Raw genomic sequence first — 26,838 nt, 5'->3', positions numbered from 1 at the left:
GACTTAGGTGGGCAGGCCATGTGGCACGAATGGGAGAGGAAAGAGGAGTTTACAGGATTCTTGTTGGGAAACCTGATGGTACGAGACCAGTAGGAAGGCCAAGACGAAGATGGAAGGACAACGTCGAGATGGACCTAAGGGAAATCGGTAGGGATGGAAAAGAGTATATAGATGTTGCTCAAGATAGGGACAGATGGAAGGCCTGTGTTGCTGCAGCCATGAACCTTCGGGTTTAAGAAGGCTAGAGAGTTAGTTAGTTAGTATAAGTGTATAACTTCAGTGGTTGCTAATTTCCAGAGCTCAATTACACTCTACCATGGATTTGAATTATTTAATGTGTCTCAATTGCTAGGTGCATTTTTTTTAAAAAAAATATTCCAGTGCAATGTATTTAGACAGACTTAAGGCATGTGAAATAATTCAAGTAAACACACATATATTTGTTAACATGAACTGTTGTAAATTCTTATAAAAATATTCCAAGCCATAACTGGCTGAAGATGTTTTAATGGGGCTGTTACAGTACCACCACTTTGTTGTTGCAAAGATCCTCTAACACCACCTGGGATCCAACTTCCTCCTGCAGTAGGAGAAAATACCAAATATTTTAGTGTTGGGAATTTTTGAGTTTCAATAGCTCAAAAGAAGTAAGTGTAACTGTGGCATCACAAAGTTATCTGAATTGCAAAGTTTTTTACATATTAAGGATGGAACAGATTAACTGGTCCATTGTCGATATTTTGCACTACAGGCACATCACTTTATCGTTAAAATTACCTATCCAATATAGCAAATAACCCTACAATTTAGTGTGAAATTTGGCTAATTTTATATTTATGAATATAAATGTGTTTCAGATGTTCTGACTTTGTAAAGTAAATGTCTAAATGTGCAGTTCCTTTTTCAAACACAAAACAATATTCAGCCATCTGGGCACATACCATAATTAAGGAGGTTTTCTAACCATTATGTTATTCAAGGAACATTTACAATTTCATATCGGATAAGCTGAATGTCAGTATTTGGTATTGGCAAAAATTTCATGTGGGTGCATCCCTACCATACATAAAATCTCATTAATACAATGTTTCTTGTGAAGAACACATTAAATAGGCATTTAGGAAATACTATAGCAAGTGGCTATTTTCTTTGAGCACTTAATTACTTAAAAACTAAGTACACACATTATAACCATATCAGGAAAAAAGAACATTGAAGAAATTATGAGTCACTCAATTTTGTTCTGCATCAACTGCTAAATTTTACCTATTCTCAATAACTTTAAATTGTGAAAAATGTTCAGCTATCTACTCAGCCCTATCCCCTTCCCTAACCCAGAACTAACAACAGAAGAACATCACAATCCCACCACAAGGCTCTCCCTTGTACAGCGGTCTCTTTTCTACAGGCTTCCTCACTCATATAATAACCTGCCTCCAAATGTGGACATATTCTTGCCAGAACAAAGTTTTAACATATTGTTAACCATGTATGTATAATTTTGATTTGTTTTCAGTGCCATCTTGTAGTATATTTTGTTGTTGTTGTCATTTCCCTGCTGTTCCTGTTTCAGTGTAAAATGGTCATTCAGTACTGTATCTGAAACTTTAGGTAAAATAAAAAGAAATAAAGAGAAAAAGAAAAAACAAAAGTAACTTACTCTGTGGCCTCAAACTGAGAGCAGGACCATACTCTATATTTGCAATAGCATCCTGTTGTGGTGACTGGTGTGCTAGCATCATTTCTAATGAATTGCCTATGCCAGGTCCTGCCATGATGCAGTTCAAAGATCTCTCCGAGTGCTAGGTAATAATAGTAATAAATATGGTAGTTTTTATAAAAAAACAAAAAAAAAACAAATCCACATAAGCATTTAAATATTGCAATGTCAATAAGATGTTTAAAATGGCCAAAGTAAACTACATGTAATGCCTGAAGAGATCTATAGCAGATGTAGGAAATAATTTTCCACACATCCAATTAGAATAAAAAATGTGATCAAATACTCAAAGATTGTGCATGACATTAGATTTCTTTGTACAGCATGTTTCAGAAGTCAAGCATTTCATTAACTGCTTATGGAGGGAGATTCGTACTGGGTTCTTTGCATTCTGAAGCATCTTCTGCCTCCTCATTAGTGTTTTTTTTTTTCCAGAATGCAAATCTTGTAGGAGAAATAGCGATAAATTATTGCATCGTTGAGTGGCAACTTACTACATTGTGATTTGTGTCCGATTGTGGGAGGGGGTGGGTGGATGTATGGATGTCAATTAATGGATTAAGAATATCAATTTTATGAGTAACATCAAAAATTATATCATCTCCCTGAATTGGTACTTGTGAGTTTTTACTTGAAAATGGCTATCCTGTTTTGATTCCCCTGGGCTTCATTCCAGCTGCACTGGTACCTGGTGACATCTTACTTAAAAGAGATCAGTGGTATAAATTATGTAGTGTTGGGCACGTGCAACATACTTGGCACTTGACAGTTTAATTTCTGGGCTAAATTTATATTTAATTTTCATATAGTTGTATGGCTAGTTTTTGCGTTGTAAACAAATTTGTTGCTGGATAACTTTTCAAATGCACTGTACTTATTTCAGTTTTAACATGTGTAAATTGTGTTAAAAAATAGTTACTCATAGAATTCAGTTCCATCCCCAAAATAAATAATTTATTTGTTCCTAATGAAATGCACATTAAATAATACAAGGGTTATTTTTTTAAGTAAGGTCAGTTTTGCAATAAAAACGAAGTAAGTAGATGTATTTTTTTAAAATAAACCTTTCTTTTCTGAATTTGCATACACTTCTCTACTTTTCTACATATTTCCTTGCCAGTTTAAACATTTATCATAACGAACTAAGAGTTTTTGGATACCCTCCTCATACAACTCTGCCAGCTGTGATGATATCCAGTTTCTCATGGTAGTTTTCAGGAAAGTCTTCAGATGGTGGAAGAGGTGGTAGTCACTAGGCGCAAGGACTGTTTGTGAATACCATTTGAAATTGCATGTGAGCGTGGGAATGAGTGCACGCACAGACTCCCGGCAATGTTTTAGCAGCATCATGGCAACTGTGTTTTCGAACAGGCAGGGTGTTTTGCTAGTGGACTTTTTGCTGCCAGGAACAACAATTAACTCAGCTTCTGTAAGTAACTGGCTATCATCACAGGCAGCAGAGTTCTATGAGAAGGGTATCCAAAATCTCGTAGTTCGTTACGATAAATCCTTAAACCGGCAAGGAAATAATGTAGAAACATAGAGTATGTAAATTCAGAAAATAAATGTGTTTTTTTTTTTTTTTTTTTGGAAAACATTACTTACTTAGTTTTTATTGCAAAATGGACCTTACTTAAAAAATAACACTCATACAACCAGCTTGTTCATCTAAGAGTCCAGTTAAACTCCAATTTTATGCTCGCAAATTTTATTTTCCCCCTTCAAATATTTCTCTTTCCTGTTCCTACAGGAAAATTATATGTAACATTTTGCTATATATTGTAAGTTTCTTTTAGCCACAGTCCACAAAGAAACTTATTCACTTGAAACAGAAACTGTAAGGATGATCTTATCAATGGCACTATGCAGAAAACTGTCTTCATGCAAAATCATCGGGCAAAATTAACTCTCCACTAGAATTGAGCCACATTTTAAATCAATACCAATGTTACTCTTATAATTTTCTACTGATGAACATACAAGGCTCAATAAATAGAAAAGTTACATTTTTTTATTTACACAAGAGTATTTATTGCAAACACTGAAATAAATGTATTATCACTGTTCAGCCTAGTCCCCTTTAGTTCAATGCACCTATGCCAGCATTTGACAAGCACGTAAATAACATGGGGAAAAAATGTGGATGGGTGTGCAGCCAATCACACATGCCAACTGAACCTCATCATCGTCCTGGAACTGCATTCTACTCAGTGTATCGAAAACGTGCAAATCCGACAGTACAAGTATTGAGGATGTGGGATGCACTCAGTTCACAGTTCCTCAATAGTCAACACTTGCTTTAGCAGTAAGTGCTCTCGCATTGTTGTGGAGGAGACACACTCCCACTACCAACAACCTGTGTCATTTATGGTAAATAGCTGGTTTCAGATTTTCCCTCAGAAAGTTGAATACGTGACACTGGCCACAATTCTTCTTCTGAACATCTAGTACTCTAAGTTCAGCCTCGTGATCCCAGAAGAAAGTCAACATGACTTTGCTTGAAGATCACTGCACCCACAAGTTCTTCACTTTTGGAGATGAGGTGTGGCACCACTCCATGCTTTGTCACTTTAGTTATGACTTGTATAAATGTACCCAGGTCTCATCTCTAGTAACAACATGCTGGATAAATGCTTCACCATCAGTCACATACTGAAACAGAAGCTCTTGCCAAGCATCACCAGGACAGCAATTTTCAACGACAACCATTCACAATAGAGCATTTTTCAGTGTGATGCTAATATCACATACAATACTTCTCTGAATTTAAACATTTCTCTTTTAACCCGACTACTGAGTTACTTTTAGTGTTTTGAGCTTCTGAGAAAGCTAAAAGGTTCTGAAAATGGGGACAAAATATTGAGGCTTAGGATGGATGGATGGATGGATGGATGGATGGATGGATGGATGGATGGATGGATGGATGGATGGATGGATGGATGGATGTTTATCCTGTGTTAGTGCTGCCAAATGGGAACGAGCATTGTCATCCAAAAGAATGACACCAGCAGAAAGGAGTCCAGGATGTTTGCGGCGAATTGCTTTTTTCACTTTCTTCAGTGTTTGGCAATAACGTGCAGTATTGACTGTTTCCCGTTTCTTCAAAAACTCTGTGAGCAATACTCCACACCGCCAAAAAAAAATTTAAAAAGTTGCTCCGCCATGACTCGCTACTCCTTATGGTCAAGGAACATTTTTCACTGCATGACTCACGCTAATCACATGCCTGTACGAACATTGAATTGTGTGTAAATGTAGAGGAAAGACGAAATAACACATTGCTAGTTTCATTTCATTTATCGGGCTCGTACTTTCTCCCCCCCCCAAAAAAAAAGGAAACTTTTTCCTTGAACGACCCTCGTTTGTATGTATGAGCACCAGACACAGGAATTAAAAGTGAGAATGTTAAAATAAATTTTCATACCTGGTACTGGCGTCTTCTTGACACTTCTTGTCCATACAATCCGATGGCAGATGGATGCACAGGGAAGGTGTTTTCGAATTGTGTTTGTACAAAGGGAAAGTCATCCCCTGAAACAATAAAATATATTATACTTTTAGTTCTTTCAAGTTGCTTTGAGACAATTAAGAAAAATGAACAACTTCAAGGAAACATTTATACCTTACATAGTAGAATTCAAAATCAGAACTCTTAGTTCCTCAATGTTTAGTTTATGTTTCATAATAAAATAAATTTCTTCCTTGGTCAGCATATTTAGTTTCTCAATCAGAGTGTACTATGCTAACCATTTGGAGTCTCTTCACACAAAATTATACTGAACTATTAACCTTTTAAGTCCCGATCGGTCATGTGCTGACCGATGGCATTTTTGGCCACGGTCTCGATCTATCATATGTTGACCAAAGGAACAAAACCTTTTTTTGTCACCTTGCAACCCTGTTCATTTTCTATGCTCATGACTCAAAGTACAGCGCCTAGAATAACGTAGTGTGGAAAACGGCATGGTTCTGCGCACTCTGGCTGGTTCCATTCAAAAATGATCCGCTAGAGGCGATGGTGTTGACCCCAGTGCTTGGTGTTCGACTGCTTATAATGGAAGTAAATGGGGTTTTTGCTGCAACGTCTGATTCTTTTCCTTGTAACATTTCTTTGTATCAAAAAATTTTTATGATATTTGGTACAGTAGTCGCGAAAATATTAAAGAATATTATGAACCGTCGATCATGACCTGTCCTTGAGTTTTTTATTAACAATACGGAAGAAAACATAGGTATGGATTGTAACATGACAATTGCTGCGAGAATTAGTATTGTGTATGCATTATCCTGAAAGGTTCATTAATATTGTCATTGTCACAAATATTATTTTTATGGAAATTCACACAGACAATACTCGTTTATTTTTCAAAGATTGTTTTACATCCACTCGCGTGTTGTCCAACTTACCGCCCAAAAACTCGCAAGTGTGAAATATGACACTTTTCGTTTCCCACTTACTGGAAAAATGTAAACAACGCATAGGTTGAGTTATATTTTCACCATGTCTGGAAACTGTCGCCACTGTTTTGTGCCTCGTTGTTCTAGTGGATATCGTTCAAGTAAAGAAAAGGGTATTTGTATATTTAGTGTTCCCAAACAAAAAGATAAATTAGCCAAGTGGAATCGAGCAATTCCCAGAGCTGACAAGGAACTCTATGACACAGCTGGTGTTTGTGAATTGCATTTCGATGAACAATACATTATCAGAGATTATGCACAGTCCTTAACACCAATGTTCTACTTACCAATCGACACGAATGTCAAGCAATTTGTTGATAGAGATGACAAGGTACATCCTAATCGGCTATTTGAACTGCATGGAATATGAAATTAAATTATTTCGAATATCTGCATTTCGGGAAAATGACTTCATAATATGTATGCCACGAAACATTTTTTCTCCTTCATGACACTATTTCAGTTTTATTAGTACACAAAAATAAACTTGTGTACACAATCCGTTTGACGTCCAGCCTCACATGCGATATGTTGATGCTCGTGTTGCGTTGCACATAAAACGTATTTATGTTACTTTTCTGTGTAAATTAATGCCATTTCGTGACTGCAAATCACTCCACAAATATAACTGTTTCCATCAATTCACTTACCGCCTTTCTAGAGAAACAAATCTACACAATATATTCCAAAAACTAACTAAGCCGCATTACTTTCATAACAAAATTAGCACCTGGGTCGATCGCACTGCCATCTACTCGTCATCGTCTCGGGGAACCAGTTTCTTGGGTCGTTTTCCACACTAGGTTATTCAAGGTGCTGTACTCAAAGTGCATGGAACTTGAAACCAAGTCGATATGCATCGACAGTGACCCTGGTGCTCTTAAACACCTAATGACGTCAGCAGCAGCTGTTAAACTTACACCTCCTCTTTGTCGATGCAGTAAAAGAGGCATCGAATGACAAAGCTCAAAGAAGTGAGTTGGCACCATTGTAAATGCTTGTTTACAATCTCATGTCTTGCAGGAAAAGTAACGTATGAGGAAATAGTTTTGTCTATTGTTTTCCTTCTCAATATGCTGAAGCAGGTCATGGTCGGAGGGGGCATTGTTGTCAAAAGTGTTTGCGGCAATAACTTTTCAGCGAGTGAAATGGACTTTGCACAACACTTGCTTCAGAAGACAACCACTCCTCCTTCGGAAGGAAAATGAAAGGGGTGGAGTAAGAGGTAGGATTGGGGCTAAAAATAACTTGTGCATTTCATTGTGCATGTTGTCAACCCTTGTCGAAAATAACTCCTGCACTTCATTGTAAATGTTGGCAACCCTTGTCGAAAATAACTCGTGCACTTAGGTTTTTTTTCCCTACGGATGGCAAAAGGTATTAGGAACAAAACAAATATTGAATTATAATGTAGACATGTGGTTGCAAATAGGACATAGAATTTGTTCCTGTCCCATTTTTCAATAAGGAGAGGGAGGGGCAAAATTTTGTCTTTTCTTTTTGTTGTTTTCAATTTTCACATTTGAAGCCACGAATAATAGCAAATACATACAGATATCAACACTTAGTCTTTTCTGTGTCAAAGTACATTTTATATTTAGTAAAATGTTTCTTGTTTCACTAAATTATCTGCCATAGGAAGGAAGCCATAACGATTTTTGCTAAACCTTACAAAACTAGTTTAAATTGCCTGGGACAGAGGTAAAAACTGCATAAGCGCCATGGGACTTTAAAGGTTAACAAAATCTATAAAAATAATTATTATTATTACTATTATTTAACATATTGTTAAACACACTAAATTTATGATGCTTCACAACACAATCATGTTTTTACATAAAAAAAACTGCATACATTTTCATGATGGATGCAGTAAACGCTGTTTAAGTTATTATGTAAGTGAAGTTTTGTATCTCCATGTTGCACAATTGGAATAAAAAACTATTCAATTGTGTATTGTGGAAACACAAAATTTAATATACGTAATGCATACATTTTGTGTAGAAATACATACAAAATACTTATTAAACCGTAAATAGTGTCATTATCATGATAGTACAGGGTAATTATAAATGATTCATTGGGTTTTAAAGTGAAATATTTCCAAAACAATTAATATAACACGTGAGTGGCAATCATGAAACGAAAGAACACATCTGAAAGTTAAATATTTCATATTTGTAACATTGCCACCTGCTGACAGATGGCAGCACAAACCTAGTTTCCAAAATGGCGTCTATGCAGCCAAAAGCATTCTGTGTTTTGGAACATGAGACGTGTTTTTCCTTTATTACCATACAACGTGTATTCCAGAGACCATTTGCAACTGCACCGCCAGGTCACCAAAACATTCTGCGATGGCATCAACAGTTTAAGGAAACTGGTTGCCTGTGTAAAGGTAAAAGCACCAGCCATCCAAGCAATTCTGATGAAACAGTGGAGCGAGTTAGGGTGAGTCAACATACCGTGCCAGTCGGGAACTTGATATTCCACAGCCAGCTGTCAGGGAGATTTTGCGAACCCGATTGCGACTGAAACTGTACCGCATACAGTTATTGCAAATGTTACAACTGGACAACCTCATCAAATGATATGAATTTTGTAATTCCATTCAGGACACTATGGAGGACGACGGTTTGCTTGAGATTCTGCTCTTTAGTGACGAGGCAACATTCCATTTGAGTGGCAAGGTTAATCGCCATAATGTTCGTATACGGGGTACTAAACAACCACAAGGTGCAGTGTCTAAATAAAAGGTGTAGGGTCCCTTTTTTTTCACAGAGAACACTGTGACAGGTATGTCATTCCTCGATATGTTGCAGTTGTGGTTGTTTGTACAAGTGAAAGAGGATTCCAATAACTTCGTATTCTAACTTGATGGGGCACCGCCCCATTGGCACACTGAGGTGTGTTGCTACCTGAACTAAGAACTCCCAAACCGTTGGATTGGGTGATGTGCTGAAGATGACTTAGCGCTTTTCCCATGGCCTCCCAGATCTCCCGATCTAACAGTTTGTGATTTTCTTTTCTTTGGGGGCATGTGAAAGACACAGTGTATGTGTCACCACTACCAACAACTTTGGTTGAGCTGCAGGATCACATTACAGCTACATTTACATTCATTAGTAGGGATATGCTAGAGCACGTGTGGGGCGAACTAGACTATCGCATAGATGTGTGTCATGTGTTGAAAGGAAGCCACATTGAACATTTGTGAAAGTATGTCTAAAATGTGGACAGTTTCTCTTTATTTTCAGGTATCATTCTTTATTGTATGTTATATGTATTTTTTTTAATGCAGCCTTTCAAACCCGATGAATCATTTATAATTACCCTGTATTCAGCAAAGTATCATCTAAAAAAATCAACAAAATTCAGTAAACAAGGACCCAAAAAAATGTGTTGTTAGTATTATAAGACTAATTCCTTGCTATTTTAAGTTACAGTTGTATGTAGCCATAATGTTGTTTTTTACTAGAACAAAAGTACCTAGATTTCTGGGTGGAGAAAGTCCATAAATCAAAGGGCAGAAACAAGTAGGGTAACCTTTCAACAGAGCTTAAGATCTGAAAAAAACCCTAAGTTCTATGAAAGTATGCAAGCAGTCTTCTGCCACAAACAGCTTTTAAAATACAAAAAGGAAATCTATTATCTTAGTTTCCTGAGAAGTAAGGTTTAATTCTTGTTATTTAGAGCCACTTTTCTGCCACTTTTGGCTAATCACGACGAGGGTGAGTGATATTATGAAACTGATGAAGGGACACTCACAAACAGCAACAATTCCAAAGCCAGGATCTGAATCCAGGACCCCTGGCATTGTATACAGTGACAACAAGGAAAAGAACCTTAGGCGAAAAGTCTCCACACACCTCCCCCTTCATCAGTTCAACTTGGGCCATAAGGAAGCATGCTCCACTCTAACCCTCCCCTCCATGTGGGAGTATCGCACAGAAGTCGCGGGTCTGCTTGTGGTTCCATTATAACGTGCTGTGCTAATCACTCCATGGATTTATTGATTGATTGATTGATTGCTTTACTTTACTTCCCTTTTCTGCCACTTTTGGCTAATTGAAAAGATGAGGATGAATGGTGATAAAATGAAATGGATGAAAAGACAAACACTGTAAGGATGACAAACATGGTCCCCACAGAAGTTGTACTGGCCAAATGTCAAAGCCTCGCTAGTCTGCAAAATGCAGTGATTGAAGGGAGATTTACATTTGGGTGTCTTTGGAAAAGGTCACCCCTTACACCCCTTCACTCCACCATGGAGGTCGTTTATGAGAAGTATGACAACATATTACATCCTGCTCTTCAAATTAAGCACAAACAATGAATCAGTAAAAAAATAATAAGAAAATAAAAAAGTACACGTTCACTGTTTTGATGTGAAAACTTTATATGGAAATTCCTTTTGATAAGCAGCATAACATCCTATGTATAGACTATAGAAAGAAAGGGTCTGATCAAAAATATATTAAACTTTGGAAAACATATAATTATTTACATGTATTGTGCAAAAAAAAAAAACAATGCATACTGAACAAGCTTTTAAATAAACTCAGGTATGCATATTCATACACGAGATTAACAGAATTCATTCATAAAAAAATATTTTGTTCAACTAAATGTCACAATCATTTAATACACAATAAGGATTTTCATTATCGGCTAATTATATTTGTCACGTACAAATGTCATCACTTTGCATAAATGCCTAAATAATAATGAACTGAACACAAATCATCTCTGTCACTTTTTATTTTATCGAGAAGTGAACTAAAACAACCAATACTCAGAAACTAGACAAAAACTTTCCATTGGCAAACTCACAGATTATCCTCACATGGAAAAACTTTGCTCTGATTAGCTGTTCTACAGAATCCAGTCAAGGAAAGCCAGTTGCAATTATAGTATGGTCTATTCCTCAAAACCAGTCAAGCAACCAGCCGGGCAGCCATAATTTCCACCCAGATAGCCAGTTCAGTGCCAACTAAAGCATTCCTACTGGAAATCCAATTGCGTGTGATTCGGCCTTTAATCAATGTTCGATGAATTGCACAACTCACAGGATAATTCAAAATTCAGAAAGTGTCAGGTTGGTAAATAAACTAAATTTCAAGTTGGAGAGTCTATTTCACATTTTGCAGTTCCTTAAGCATTATTTCGTGACAAAACAGGGTTGTCAAATGCACCTCACACATTTCAGAAATGTGAAAAATTAACATTACAATGTTCACAATTCACATTTCATGTTTTCGTCAAAAACAAAATATTCATGCCTCTAGTGATGACATTTTCAAATTAACTTCTAGGAAGGTAATTCCAAATAAATAAAAAATACTAGCCCCTTCACTTACAATAGTGATTCAGGTCTTCATCTTCACTGTTATATTCCTCATAGGGAATCATCTCAGGCAAGTACCTAGGGTCCATGCTGTCCACTCCTGGTAAAAAAACAAGAAAACAATGATCACATATTTCATATATGAGTAAAGCCTTATGTTTCTAATATAATTACACAGCTACAAAATTTCAATACCTGACCATTCATTGTAAAAAAAAAAAAAATGCTGTTAAGTTCCATAATATGAAGTAGACACAATCAATAGCAGTATATATTATTCATATAAAGGCATTTTATAATGACGTGCATTTCTATTGATATTGTACATCACTTTTCTGTTAAGAAGTCCCTATACTAGACGAGAAACATTGTGGTAAAACATTAACATGCTTCGTGATAACATGAAGTTAGAAACCTATTCACCACACAATCATATTAATAGATAACAAAATGGAAAACTTTAGTGTAACGAATAATTTTGGAGAATACTTGCGATTTGGCATGTTAAAATTGGAATCAGAGAAACTGTTGTGAGGTTGTAAACACTGCACTTGCTAGTGGTCCACCTGGAGGAAATCACTGTCAAGCTTGAACACAAATGAACAAATGCTTTATCCAAAATAAATATAACAATACCTTGCAAAGTACTGTGCAATGAGCAAAAATTTAATAATTCTCACAATTTGCAGGAAAAATGTGTCACATAGAAAAGTGGCAGCTTGTGCAGTCATCAATGCATTTCAAGATGTTTGCTACCAGCGATGTTGTAGAGCATTTGGTAGATTACTGGTGTCAACTGAGCTGTCTTTCCCTAGGAATTAAGGGTCGCAGATTGAAATCCAAGACTCTCCATTCTTTTTAAGGTATGGCATTGAGATACATTGAGTATGGAGTTTAGTCATTAAGTTGAATATTTTTGTTTCAGAATGTTCACAATAATTAACTCAGTGTAGAATTCTATGAATGTTTCCATCTGCTCAACTTTTTTTGTTTGTTTGTTGTTGTTTTTTGCTTTTTTCTATCTTTCTGGCACTAAGAGAGACGAGATTTATTTCAAAGCACTAATTTTTCACTCAATCTGGGCATGCTAGATTTGAAAAGTCTGCAACTGTTGTTAAACTAATTTACATAACATATCCTTGATTATTATTAGCATTCACTCTAAGTAATTCTTTTTATTATTTGATTTAAACAGCAATAATTAATACTTTCATCGATTCAGATCAAAAGAATTAATTATTAATGTTTAAAGAAAATAATAAAAAAAATACTTAGAGTGAATGCTAATAATAATTCAACACAAAGAATTTGGTCAAAGATGTAATGTGATTACTAGGGCTCAGAAGTTGATGCAAAATCATATTTTCTGAACCATCATAACAATGCTAAACCTGATATCAGTCTGTTTCCCTTCAATTAGAACAAGAAAACATTACCGTAATCTGGGGAGAATTAGGACGAGAGTGTATTTCCTCCATTGTCAAGCCTGAAACACATCACCAGTCTGTTGTCAGTTCCCGCGTTGTTGCTTGTGGCATTGCCGAGATATGTAGCTGATAACTTAGAGTTGTTGAACTTGTGCACATGTGTCATTGTGTGTGTGAGGCATGTTGGAAGTTAAAAGAGAATTCACATTGTTGTCCTTTGGGCCATAGCTGACAAATAATGGAAGTTAGGAATTTTTGTTCCAGGAATGTGTCAACAATGGAGGAGTAAGGACAGTTCTGTGATAGTGTAAGCTGTTTGCACTTGCACGTGGATGTGTAGCAGCAGTGAAAGTGGAAGACAGTGCATCAGTATGGTGAATTCGGACAGTGCTGCATGTGTACAGATAAAAAGTTGGAGGACAGAATTATGGAAACTATGATAAGAAGGATTTGTACACAGCAGCGATGAATCAATGTACGTAGACAGCAGTGATGAATCCAAAATACCAGACTAACAAGATAGAGCCCATGTCAGGAACCTGCAATCCTGTTCTAGAAGAAAACAGGTTGGTAACAGTGCGTTATATGTACACAGAGAACAAAAAAGAGGAATCACAAAAATATGTTGGTGGTGTAACTGGTGTGGATGCAAAAAAGGTTGATGTGAAATTTCTATGTTTTTACAATAACAATAGAAGAGTCTTTGTGTTTCCTACCGTAGAAGATGAAGATTCCATTGTCCTTCCAAATCCACAAGACAAGGGAGGAAAATTCACATTTGAATACAATATTCTGTGATTTTTTACTGGAAGCATGTTTTAAGATAGAACAATTAAACACAAAAGGATGTGATTGTGATTGTCTTGTTTAATATGCAGATAATGTAATTGATATTTTTTTCTATGCATGTATTTTGTCTCTATGTAGCCCTGTGCTGTCTTTAAAACTCATTTTTGTGTCTGAAATCACCCATAGAAAGGTACAAATTCAGACAAACCGTTTGTATAATTGTTTGTCCGAAATCACACAAAAACTTCGGACATCAGATATGGTACCAGTTCTGTATATCGGAAACACATTAAAATCAGATATTTTGTGTTTCACATGGTTCGTACTTACCAATTGTGTATTGCGGAACATAGTTCACGATGCCATTATGCTTTTTACACAAAAACACAATATTTCACATACAGAGTAATTTTTCTTATTCCTTCTTTCGCTTACTTAACACACAATATGGAGGACACATCTTCACTACCGTAGTGGGTATGCAGTGTTTCCAACCTTCTTCACTGAAAAATACCTACTATCTTGATCGTCACGTGTGCAAATTGTACATTATGCATGGGTAGCTGACGGATAGCCCCATGAACCATTCACGGATAGCCCCACGAACCATTTCTGATAAGGTTAGGTTAGGTTTGGTTAGGTTAGGCAAGCATAGTTAAAAAAAAAAAGTGGGTGAACACACTGACAGAGAGTTGCATCATCAAACGTATGTAGCATCCGGTTCAAATAGCTGTTCCTACAACAGCCATGAAGAAGGATGCAGGGTGTCTACCAAAATAACAAATCCAAAATTCTTGACTTTTTCTTGACCTTTTTTTTTTAATCATTTTTCTTAGCCTTTATTTATTTGGCAATTAGCAATTAAGAAAATAAATTTATTCAATGAACCCCCCCATCAAGAAGCCAGTTAAGATGAAAACTCAAGCTGTATTTAAACAAGAGAATTAGACTTGCTTTTTCTATTAATGCAACCTGGGTCACACTTGACAGACTAGGGCCTGATTGTATAAAACAGTTGATCCTCGATTAGCCAGTAAAATTGATCTGCAGTCACGCTGAACTCTAATTTTGTGTTGTATAAAAGTTGAACTGAGATTAAGTCCATGCGATCTGCGATCAAAGTTGACCTGCGATTCTTTTCCGATCAGCAGACGTTGACCGTCGTTCAGCTGCTGTAACATGGCTGTACTAATGAATATTTGCTTGTAAAATGTGTTGCAAGTGAACATATGCCGCAAGACAGGAGAATCAATTCATAAAATCCTGTTTCCATAATAATAAAGAAGCAGCATGCACAACAAGGTGAACGATGATAAATATTTCTTCCATTTTTCTTTCTTTCCTTATATATGATATATCGTGTGTCATTGTTATTTACTGTTTGAAATGCCATGTATTTTTTTTTCTTCAAATTTGTCTTAAATGACTGCAAGAGCATATTGTAAAATTGTTTAATTGCACAATCAGAGAAAAGTAACTTGAGAACAATCGAGTGTTGATACAAACCGAAAATATGACCCGCTGAAGTTTTCTTGCTGATATCATTGTAAACCTTGTGATGGGATGAAGAGGGAGTATAAAAATATTACCATTTCGCTTTATTGTATCCAGCAAAGTGTCATTGCAATTCAATTTTGTCCGCAGAATGGAACAGAGCATGTAACTTTGGCTATAGTGTATATATCTACTGCTTTATGAACCAAGCACGTTGCATTTTAGTTGGTAAATCTTTCTCTCCTCCCGATATATAAATAACACATATTTTACTTCGAATATTATTTGTTTTGAGCATAATTTACATCCGAGAGGACAAAAGCCATTGTTGTTTCAATATTTCTTTCCATTCGGGAAAACGCAAACACATTTTACATTTCACAACGTAGGTTATTCAATTAAGTGCAAGGAAAATTACGTATACTACTTACAGGAACTAATGGTCCACCTGTAACACGTTATCGTGGAATCACAAAATAAATATAATAAACATCTCCTTACATGAACAATAGCTCCAAATCAGAGTATAAGAAAGTTGTTATATCTCTTTTAGCATTAAAAAGAAATAGATTTTTTTAAAAAAAAATCTATTTATGAAAGCATATTTTCTCCCCTTTGAAATAAATTGTATATCTTACTAAAAAAAAAAATACATTGAGCTCCTGGAAACATTCATCAAATTCCAAACCGAATTACATTTTGTGAACATTCTGAAACTAAATTATTCAACTTAATTACTAATCTAAATACTCAATGTATCTGAATGCCATACTTACAGAAAAAAGTTTTAAAAAAGTATGGAGGATCCTGGAATTTGAACCTGCGACCCTTAATTTATTGGAAAAAAGATACCAATACTCTACAACTTTGCTTGTAGCAAATGCCTTGAAAGGTCTTGATGACTGCACAAACCACCACTTTTCCATCCGACGAATACATTTTCACTGGAAATTGTGAGTATTGTTACTTTTCGCTCATTGCACAGTATTTGCAAAGGTGGTGTTATATTTTATTTGCATAAACTATTCGTAATTATGCACTTTTGTGTTCAAATTTGACAACGATTTCGTCCAGGTGGACCATGAGCAAGTGCAGTGTTTCCCACCTCACAACAGTTTCTCTGATCCCAATTTTAACATGCCGAATCGCATGTATTCTCTTAAATTATTCCTCATACTTTAGTTTTCAGTTTTGTTCTCTATTAATATGTTGGGCGAATATAGTTTCTGACTTCTTCTTATAAACAAGACTGTAAATCATTCACGACGGGGTTTCTCATCTAGTAGAGGGATCTGCAGTAGAGTTGGCTACTCTCGGCTGGTTCTGCAGGGCTATGTTGCCAAATTAACGATTCCTGGACTTAGAAATCTTTCAGGGTGGTAAAGTAACATTTGGAGAAAGAAGTGTACAAAATAATTAACCCGGGCAAAAAAAATATAATCCCTGCCAGGGATGTTTTCATCCCCACCAAAGAAAATTGAATTAAAGCATATAGTATACCATTTCTCACATTTCTCGCCAGATGCCATCATTGAGTTGAACCAGCATTGTCAGGATTAATCATCTAGGGGTGTTGCAGGGATGCGGGATGAAATTTAGGGGTGTGATGTTCAAAATAATAAAGAGAAAATGAAACATGTATGCATGTTTTAGCCACTAAATTAAAATACTAATCAACCTTTGTAGGCACCAATTAAAACTGAAAAATACTAGTGACTTGCTTCATTTTTACTTGATTTTAATACAATGCCGTATATAGAAATTTGAAAGGAACAGCTTGTTCAAGGGAGGCCAATGACATACATGGATTGACCAGAGGAGTTTCTCCAGGGAGAGGCAAGAACAGCGGTCTCACTTCAATACCTAACATTCAGTGCTCAATGTGACAGCATGACATAATATGACACTGTAAGAATTAGTGGTTTTGGTTGAACATAGGTTTTGAAAAAGGGGTGCTGAAGAAAACCAAGGGGTGCGCAAGCACCGCTAATTAATTTGCAACCACCTGAGTTGAACGTGCAATAGATATTTTGTTAACTTCTCTCTGTTTTAGTATATTCCTCTTTTTGTGTATGGGTTTGGGTTTTCTTAGAATGTAGCTAAACATCCTGTTTCTAAATTACATCTAAATGTTATCATAAGATTTAATGTCCTAGGTACTTAAAACTTAAATAGTAATGGTGACTAACTGGCAACATATACAAAAATTTCATACCCAAAAAAACCTATCCCCCCTCCTCGGAAACAAAATCGCAAATACAGCACCGATTCGGCATCCCCTCCAAGTATAAAGCTTAATTCACATACCGGTTACAAGAGTCAAACTTTGGGTTGCGTGACTTTTGAAACACACTGTGTATGAAAATTTACAGATTATAACGTAAAATTAGATATGAATAAATGTACAAGTGATAAAGGAAATATTACATCATGTTATTGGGGGAGAAATTTAAATAATGATGACTTTAGTTTTATCTGCATTTTCTCAATTTTCAGAGGTTGGCATGTCTGATGTAGCAATTAGACCACTTTAATCTACCATGTAGATTTTACACAAAAAATGTAAAACAGACTATCATGTGCAGCAATTTCACCAGCAGTTGCATCCATTCATCCCTCTATCAATCTGTTTCTATACATGTGTATATGTATGTGTGTGTGTGCATGCGTGTACATGCACGTGTGTTAAATTCATAATGAAATTTACCTAAATTCCGATCCTTTCAGCACAAAAACATTGAGTTTCAAATTAAAAAGTAGTGCATATCTAGGCTGTTTGGGAAAAAGCACTTTAGTCAAAAAATACAATTTTACAGAAGACAGTTATTAATGTTTATTCTTTTAATAGCAAACATTAGAGACATGATATACATGTTGAATAATCACTTTTTTAGAATCCTTAACTATTTCCAATATAAAATTGTAATATTTTCATTAATTGATTCAGTGTGACTTGAATGAAAGCAACAGAAAATTGCAGTTTGTGACTTGTCCTGAACATCATAGATATTAGCCAATAACAGATTAACGACATCACCTTTACATGTTAAAGTCAAATCTTATGATACTTTCCTGCAGAAACTTATGGTTCAGAGTATATTTTCTGTATATGACAATGAGGTATACATTATGAAGCCACTATCAGAAGTAGTGGCAATCCTCATTTACAAATTGAGATAACAAGATGCAGTCACTTTGTATAAGCTTCAGGAGAAGGAAGAGAGCCTTCACCTGATTCTCTTGGCTAACTTTCAACTAAACCACATGCAACAAAACAAAAGTAACTGGATGTAGAGGCATACTATTCAGTAATCTTTATCCTTTTATGTTACTCAAAGTTACAACTGCCCGAAGCATTACAAAATTAACTGTAACCAGCAGGTGTTATGTGAAGTTAATTTCTGAGGGAACAATTTATATATTTAATTTATTCCATTTTTAAAATTGTTTATTGAAATGCAGCAGTGTCATGTTTATTACTTTAAATTATGATTTCTGGAATAAAAAATACAAAATTAGAAAATAAACCAATAAAACATCTATACTTATGTAGGTTTCTAACTTAAACCCACTCGACTCTAGGTCTTTTAGCTAAAAAGAATAACATGTATGCGAGTACCATATCCACTTCCTAAGCTGTTATATCAATCCATTAATATCTAAATTACTCTTTCTTAATTTGTTCCTTCTTTTATTTTATTAACTTGAAAATTGTCTGGATTCTTCACAATGTCCATGTTACCAAATTCTTTGTAGGCCACACAATAAAGCAAAATAACTTCTAAGTTCTTCAACTTGATTATTTTAAAAGTACATGGTGCAACCTATCTTGATTCTACATTCTTCAGTGGCTGGAGACTTAAAAAAATTGAAATGGAAGAAAATGTAAAATCTGGGTAAGAAATCTAACATTTTTGTGTATTGTTGAAAAGATCCTCTTGAGCTATTGACCAAGTGAGTTGTGGAAAAGATTCCAAGCTTTCAAGAGCTAATATCAATCTCATCTTCACTTTTACCCTGAAGATGAGAGTGGCGTTACCTATTGTAAGCTTGAAATATTCGAACCTGGGACTCCTGGCGATGTAGCGCGATGTGCTAATCACTCCACCACGGGGGCCGGCCCATGAGCGTATGAGAAAGGGAAAAAAATGTTCTCCACAAGACATGCAGTAAGTAATCACTAAGATTCAGAAATCTGTTAACCCTTTCAGGGCAGGGCCTATAGATGCCAGAAGTAATTCAAGGACGGAGGATGAATATTTTGTCAAACAAATGTTTTGGTAATAAAAGTTTAATAAACAGGATACTGAATTTAAAAAACACATGCAATCTTTTTTGGTTTATTCTCCAAGCTTTCAGGTCACATCTGCCGTCATTGCCAAGTAGACTCTGACGTCATTCTTGCATTGCCAGGCTAATTGTTGTGATGTCGTTTTCGCCTTTATATAACTTGGGGCAATCAGCGACTAGTGGTGGTTTGCCCTGATCAACGGGGGCATTTCTGATGACGTCTCTGCAGCCAGTTGTGATGAAAATTCTCCTTGATTTTGAGTTTTTTCTTCCTTTTTTTTAAATATACTATTTGTATTATCGTTTTGATACTACGTATTCACCTTTGTATAACTTGGGACAATCAGCTACCAGTGGTGGTATGTCCAGATCGATGGGCAAATTTCCGATGGAGTTTCCGGTCAGTTGTGGTAAACATTCTCCTTGACCTTGAGTTTATTTCTTCATTTTTTTAAAAAAAAAATACTATTTGTATTATCGTTTTGATACTATGTATTTGCCAGTTGGGGCAATCAGCGACAAGTAGCGTTTTGCCCAGATCAATGAGTGCTACCGGATGGGAGCTAGCCAAACTTTGGGGGGGGAAAAAATCCCTCTGTCTGTTGCTCCAAAAATGGGTACACATAGACATGTTTACCTTGCCGAATGAAAGCCTTGGAAATTCTGAATAAAATGAGCCCTCGTTGGCATTTATCGTGTTATTACAACTCTTTTCAACATGTTACACTTTGCTTAAAATGAGCCCCGTCCTTGTGGAATTTCCATGCATGACGAATATTTCGTCATACGCCTAGAAAGGGTTAACAGGCAAATAGAAATGGAATCATGTAAAAAAAAACTGGGTATGTATGATGATTAGTTCAGGATTAAACAATCCAAACTTGGGACCAACAAACTTTATAAACAGCAATTCAAATAAAAGAGTGAGATACATAATTCCAACATGCAGCTCATATCACATGGAGTTGGTAACAATGTAAACACTATCATATAAAAACACTACAAAATTATAGCAAATTCATGAGACTGAAATACAACAGAAAACGTTCATATGAAATGTGATAGTCATCAACCAGGACAAACTTTCTACTTTCTACACTGTACTAGGTATACAGCAGTGGCGGCTGGCCAAGTGCAACAAGTGCAGATGTTTTCACCTAATTTTCAAATTAATATTGACATTTTTCATTTGCTTGTTAAATTAAACTATTTCCCAGCAGAACGCACATGATAATACTCAAACAATACGCCGCTTGGCGCTAAGCACGTGAAGAGTTCGTCGTAGCATAAACAAATCAAGCCTGTTAACACATACTTCACAATCTTAGTGATACTTGCTGCATGTTTTCTGGAGAATATTTTCCCCCTTAAATATACCGCCATGTGATTATTTGCTTGCGAGCAGCTATTTGTTTACTGTCGTCTTGGATAGAGATTGCTGCTGCTATCTACTTCATGTGTATGGGGTGCAGAGGGGTATTTCTTCACTAAATGATTTATGTTGTTAGGCTAGGCAGGTGAGGTGCATTGTTTTAGCACAATAAAATAACCCAATTTCCTTTTGTTGTTAGGTTAGGTGGGTCAGGGTCAAGACTCTTAGCATTAAAATAACACCCCTAAATACTTTAAACACCTGATTGCATAATATCTGGTCTCGAACAAGAAAATTTCCTATGAGTCTCCCATGGAAATCCACAAAAACCTTGTGTCTAAGTTGACCGGAAACCAAGAATGCCAGCTCATGCAACCTACATTTCAAATCAATTTCTCCAGTAACTAATACATAGTGAATGTTTTAACCATGCTAATTAGTTTCGCCAAGCTTCAAGCTTACTCCCAGAATTGTTTCAGTATTCTAGAGCACTTCCTAATACTCCTACAAAACTTGCGAAAAATCATTAAACATTTGGAACTGTTAAAAAGATAATTCTCTGGATTAAAAAAAGAGGAGAAGGAAGTTAGAAAATAGCATGGTATCATACAATCGCTCACCTGCCTATAGCCAACTCTGGTATTTCCATGGGGGTTATTAATTGATAGGAGATAAATGGATGGAATGTGTCAAGCAAAGCGAAAGAAATTTTTATGAAAATGCAGAAAAAAAAGCATACTCAATGTTTCAAAGATAGCATCATTAGTCTATCAGGATGACAAATGGCCATTCACTGTTTAAATAAAATGTAAAATGTATATGGAAATACACAAGATAGAAAATGTGTGCTGCAACGAAGATGTAGTAAGTATTCATTATGAAGCATGTGCAGGAGTACATGTATGGTAGTGATTCGATAATATGGAAAAGGCACAATCATATGTACAAGACTGGCATCCATAAATTGAAAGTTGAGCTGCCTCACAAAAATAATGCACAAAATGAGCCAGAAAATTTCACCCATTATTGTTCACATTCCATTCGGCACAAGTTCCTTTTGTTTTATTGTGATTTCATCATGCTACGTATGCATTTTTTTTATATGGTTCGATTCTGAATAACGTCTGTACTTTCTTGCAGTCCAAATGTTTGAAGATTTTGTTCAATAAGTGCTTTCATGGTAACGGTTCCAATTGTTTTATGTTTTTTTCCAAATTCTCCTAGCAGTGTGTCTAATTATTGTAGACTTTTGGCAATCATTGTCACATGAAATTTGAACCTGCCTTAAAGTAATTAGCACTGTTTGGATTTTTTCAAAAAAAGTTATTGTGTTGAAAAAAACATTACCTTGCAAAAGCATGAATGCTTCCCATGGACAAGGCATTCTCTGTTGATAGAAGCACCAGTAAGTATGGTAGACTAGTGGGAATAAATGTAGAAATAAATTGGAACCTTCCTTCAACTAATCAGCACAGTTTTCATTTTAAAAAAGTCGAATTATTAAAATGCTAAGCGAACTAAACCTGACCTGCCTAATCTTAACTACGAAAGCATTTATTGAACACCAGACAGTGAGCGATCTAAGTTCATAACTAAGACGATACTAAACAAACGACTTTTGGCAAGTACAGAAGTATCATAATCCTTCACCATTTCCTACTTCTGGCTGGGTTTGCAGAAGTATTTGGAAGTGAAAATCCAGTGTCAAGGAAACACACAGTAATTGCTAAAATTTTGCAGTGCGTGTTAACAGACGTAAATTGAAACCAAACCATGTAAAATATGCATATGTAGCATCATGAAATCGCAATATAACAAAAGGTACTTGGGTCTTCATGTACCCTGCTTTTTTAAAGTGAAATCGGAGCTGGTGACCGATCGTACCCCCCTCGAAAATTCCAACCTTTCTCTTTCCAATCTGCACATTTCGATGTTTTAAGCTGTTTGAAAATGATTTTAACATGCGGAAACCACAAATAAGAAAGTAATTTATTGTTGAAATGTGACCACGGTACGTCCAATTGTTTGCATCTCTCACCACTTATATGAAGAAATTTTCATACATATAAGAAATAAATGGCAGATATCGAAGGATAACAAGTAATTACTATTACCATGAAAAAAAAGTGTAAATCTTTTAAAATAACATCTGCTACACTTCACACATTTCTTGTTCTTGGCAACTCATGAATGTACACGCAGGCCCTCTATTGAAGAAATCGTACATTTGAAATGTCATAGCACAACATGGCAACATGTTGGGTAGCACACTTTCCACTCGCAACGTTATTTATGCTAAGAGAACCAAACCTAGCAACGTAGGCATTCCTCGAATGTGACGCCATAAAATCTCTAATTATTCAATTACAATGCATCTCCATGTGCTAAAAATCATGAGAATGACAATCAATGACATTTATACTAAGAGAACCAAACCTAACAGGCCTAACCTAACAACTATGCATTCTTCTTGTGCATGATTTCATATAATTTTTTTTTTATTTACGTCAAGTAAATAAATAAAATAAAATCATAGAAGAGAGTTGGAGTTCTTAAAAAAATAAAAAATCTATCTCACTCTTGCGGGAAGGGAACAGCACAATTAGAAGAAAATGGTAAATTGTTAAATAGTTTATTGTAAAAAAAAATGGTATTATGCTCTACCAAAAAAAAAACATACGTGCTGAAAAGTACCCGAAGTCAAGCAGAAAAAGCAGTTCACAAAAATGTGCAAGGACTATTGTCTAGACATGTACCTTATAAATACAGTGGAACCTCGATATTACGTTCACAGATTTTACATTTTCTCTCATTAAACATTCAATTCTGATGGTCCTAACACAGCAAAGTATAATATTTTCCTAGATTCTACATTTCCTGCATATTAAGCTTTATTTTAGGTTGGTCACTTGAAACATATAAAATCGAGGATCCATTGTAGTTAGAATTTTCAAACCCACCTAGGCGAGAATATTAAATACACATGGGTTTAAAATATAGTAAAATTGCTGACCACCAGTAATCTCTACTTTTAGCCTTAACCTTGTGCTAATGTATGTGCATTTGAAAGGATACATATATACACAAGGTAGTGTCTAGATCTTGAATATTTTTATGATGTTTTGCATGAGATTTTACCATTTTCTATGATGTATTTATGTGCTTGCTTGTCTCACAAGGGCTTGCATGCATTATTTCTTTTCCATCAGAGAGACGAACATCTAAAACTAAACAATTTAACTTAGTTAAGGCATAGCTTACACCTCATGCCACCATTTTACTAAGTACATGAAATCCAGTTGTCATGTACTGAAATAAGTACATGCCAAACTAGACTTCATCTACTTAGTGAAAATAACTTCAATAACATGACTATAAAAAATACAATAAGATATAATACAACATACCTTGACATGACCAAACAATGATTTCTACAATTTTTTTAACCAGCCCAACATGTATTTTTGGTAAAAATGCGATATCGCCCAGACGGATTTCTTCAAATGTACAGGAGAAAGTACTTACTGAAATGAGTTTCTTTAGCATTCTGGATGTTCTTGGAGGTATTTTCTTTCACGGGAAACTAAAAACTTCGTATCTGAATGCTGCCGAACAAGAATTAATCACTTTTTACGTGAGAAACTTGCATTGCCTGCCATATTATGCCATTGTTTCCATTGTGTGCGTGCAGATGGCGAGAGCATCAAAAGTCACACGGTCTCGTCAGTGTTTCCAAACGTGCATTTTTTTACGAGAATTTCTTTCTTTTTTTTAACTATGCTTACCTAACCTAACCTTGCCAGAAATGGTTTTTGGGGCTAATGTGAATGGTTTTTGGGGCTATCGTGAATGTTTTTTTGGGGCTATCCGTCAGTGGTTTCTGATGACATAATGAACATGAAAGTAGGTATTTTTCGGTTAAGTAGGTTGAAACACTGCATACCCACTCCAAAACGACAAAACACAAGCACGGCGCGATGATCCATGACGAGTGCATGCCATATTGTCTGTTACCCAAGCGGAACAAGGAAGACAAATAATCACTCGTAATATGAAAAGTTGACACTATTTTATGGAAAAAGGCATAACTTCACCTTAAAGAATGTTCTGCAATGCAGAAAAGGTAAGTACCAGTGGTAAAATTAAGGAAATAAATGAGTTAAAGGTGTCCGTGCGTTATCGCATATTTACCAAAGGACGTAAACTAGTCTTACCAAAACAAACCTTTAAAAGCTCATTTTTGAAATGCATAAGTCCGTAATTACTTAGAAAGATTACAATAGGTGTGATATGAACTCTTAGGTATTCCTCATTTATATTTAGTGTTTATATTAAACCACAGATATGTTAGCATTTTACACAAAGATTTCTATACTCACATCTACAATTCACACATCAAATCCACCTCTAATAATAACTAATTTACCTGTTTCAATTATACAAAAATCAATTCGACTTTTTTCGTTTAGAAGATTCTGTCATTACAAACCAATCCAAGCAGACTACTACTTTCATATTTTTTGTATAACATGATTCGCAAGTGTCATTTACAGTAAAAAAAAAATAGTCGGAAATGTTTCTTCTTTCCAAATATATTTTTTTTCAACAATGAAATTGAAAGAATCCGATAAAACCTTTTAACTGCAGAAAAAAAATATTTTTTGGTGAAAACTGTGCGAAAGGAAAAATAATGTGTAAGCCATAACCGCACAGTATGTAATGTTACATATTTAATTTATAAACATGGGTTCTTTTATTATTCAAAACATAACTTGTATTATTTCAGTTATTTATTAAAAGACCACAATTTAAAAAATTGAATAGGTCCTTGTCTTGTCAAATCCAGTTCAATGTATTTATTTTGAGTACAGTATTCTCACGAATACAGTTGCAATGTTCGAAATCATACCTTAAAAAAATTAGTGTCTTCCAAATCAGCATGTTAAAAATTATTTTTTCCTCCGTCGTCGGTACTGCAATTTTCGTACCGAGTGTTCATGGCGTTTCTTCAACATCGGAGGACAATAAGAGGGCATGCCCTCACCAATACTTCTGGCCTAATAAATGTTAAAAATAACTTTCAATCTCGATATAGGCTGTAGTGACAAATCTCCGAATTTGTGTTACCAAGATGAGAAATGTCACTGATTACAGAATGTATGCACTTGCACGGGCACACACGGGAAAATAAAGCCTTTTACCAAGCACTGTAAGAACTTCAAAACACACAGATGATTTATCATCGTGTACACATAAGCTTTTGTTGGAGTACAAAGTATAAAGCACTGGAAAAAATCAAAATTTCAGAAGTATTACGAACTGAAATCTTTGAAACGAACGCGCAGCAAAACTACCAAAAAACAAAATGTAAAGTGTCGCCACATGGTGATAACATCTGAAGTTATAGACAGTCAGTTGTCTAGAAGACAGAGACCTTATAAAGAGACTGTAGGATGGCGCTGATGTTCTTTCCCTTTCCCTTTCCCCACTTCACTCACCCCATTGATGCCGAGGTCTGCGCACCACGGAAATTATACCACGCTGTGGTAGAAACGGGAAATCTTCGTCTCCGAAACCCCGGTCATGGACAGGGGGCGTAGGAAAAAACGAGCCCGCGATGAGCGACAACAACCAGCAGAAGAAGAGGGGGTAGCAGATACTACAGCCGAGTTCGTCAGCGACAGACAGACAGCGTCGCAGCACAATCGCCGCTCTGGAAGTCAGACTAGTGGTAACGAGCCAGTTACCGCTCAGCCTAAGAAGACACGCAGGCCCCCCTGCATAACTGTATATAATATGACGACTAACGACTTCGCTGTAGATATAGATGAACAAGTTGAAGGTCAACTGTTATTTCGATATACGAAAGGACACTGCCGAATCACCACGTTCGACCATGGAGTATTCACAAAAGCTTGTGACTACCTCAAAACGAACAAGA

General features: G+C 35.8%; 1 protein-coding gene across 1 annotated transcript; it reads right to left on the bottom strand.

The window, feature by feature from the left end:
* Positions 1 to 443: 443 nt before the first annotated feature.
* LOC145982299 (uncharacterized) lies at positions 444 to 26,230 on the bottom strand. Its single transcript, XM_083115870.1, has 5 exons — positions 25,324 to 26,230; positions 11,539 to 11,625; positions 5,145 to 5,251; positions 1,661 to 1,802; positions 444 to 580 (listed from the first exon to the last, which is right to left on the bottom strand). Exons 2-5 carry the CDS (start codon positions 11,612 to 11,614, stop codon positions 444 to 446), a joined length of 462 nt encoding a protein of 153 aa, XP_082971996.1. The 5' UTR covers positions 11,615 to 11,625; positions 25,324 to 26,230.
* Between the last annotated feature and the right edge of the window lie 608 nt (positions 26,231 to 26,838).

This window comes from Lepisma saccharinum, chromosome 2 (genome assembly GCF_977018435.1).
Source record: "Lepisma saccharinum chromosome 2, izLepSacc3.1, whole genome shotgun sequence".
Classification (NCBI taxonomy): Eukaryota; Metazoa; Arthropoda; class Insecta; order Zygentoma; family Lepismatidae; genus Lepisma; species Lepisma saccharinum.
The sequence above is the reverse complement of the archived record's forward strand: the minus strand, read 5'-3'. Positions and strand labels throughout refer to the sequence as shown.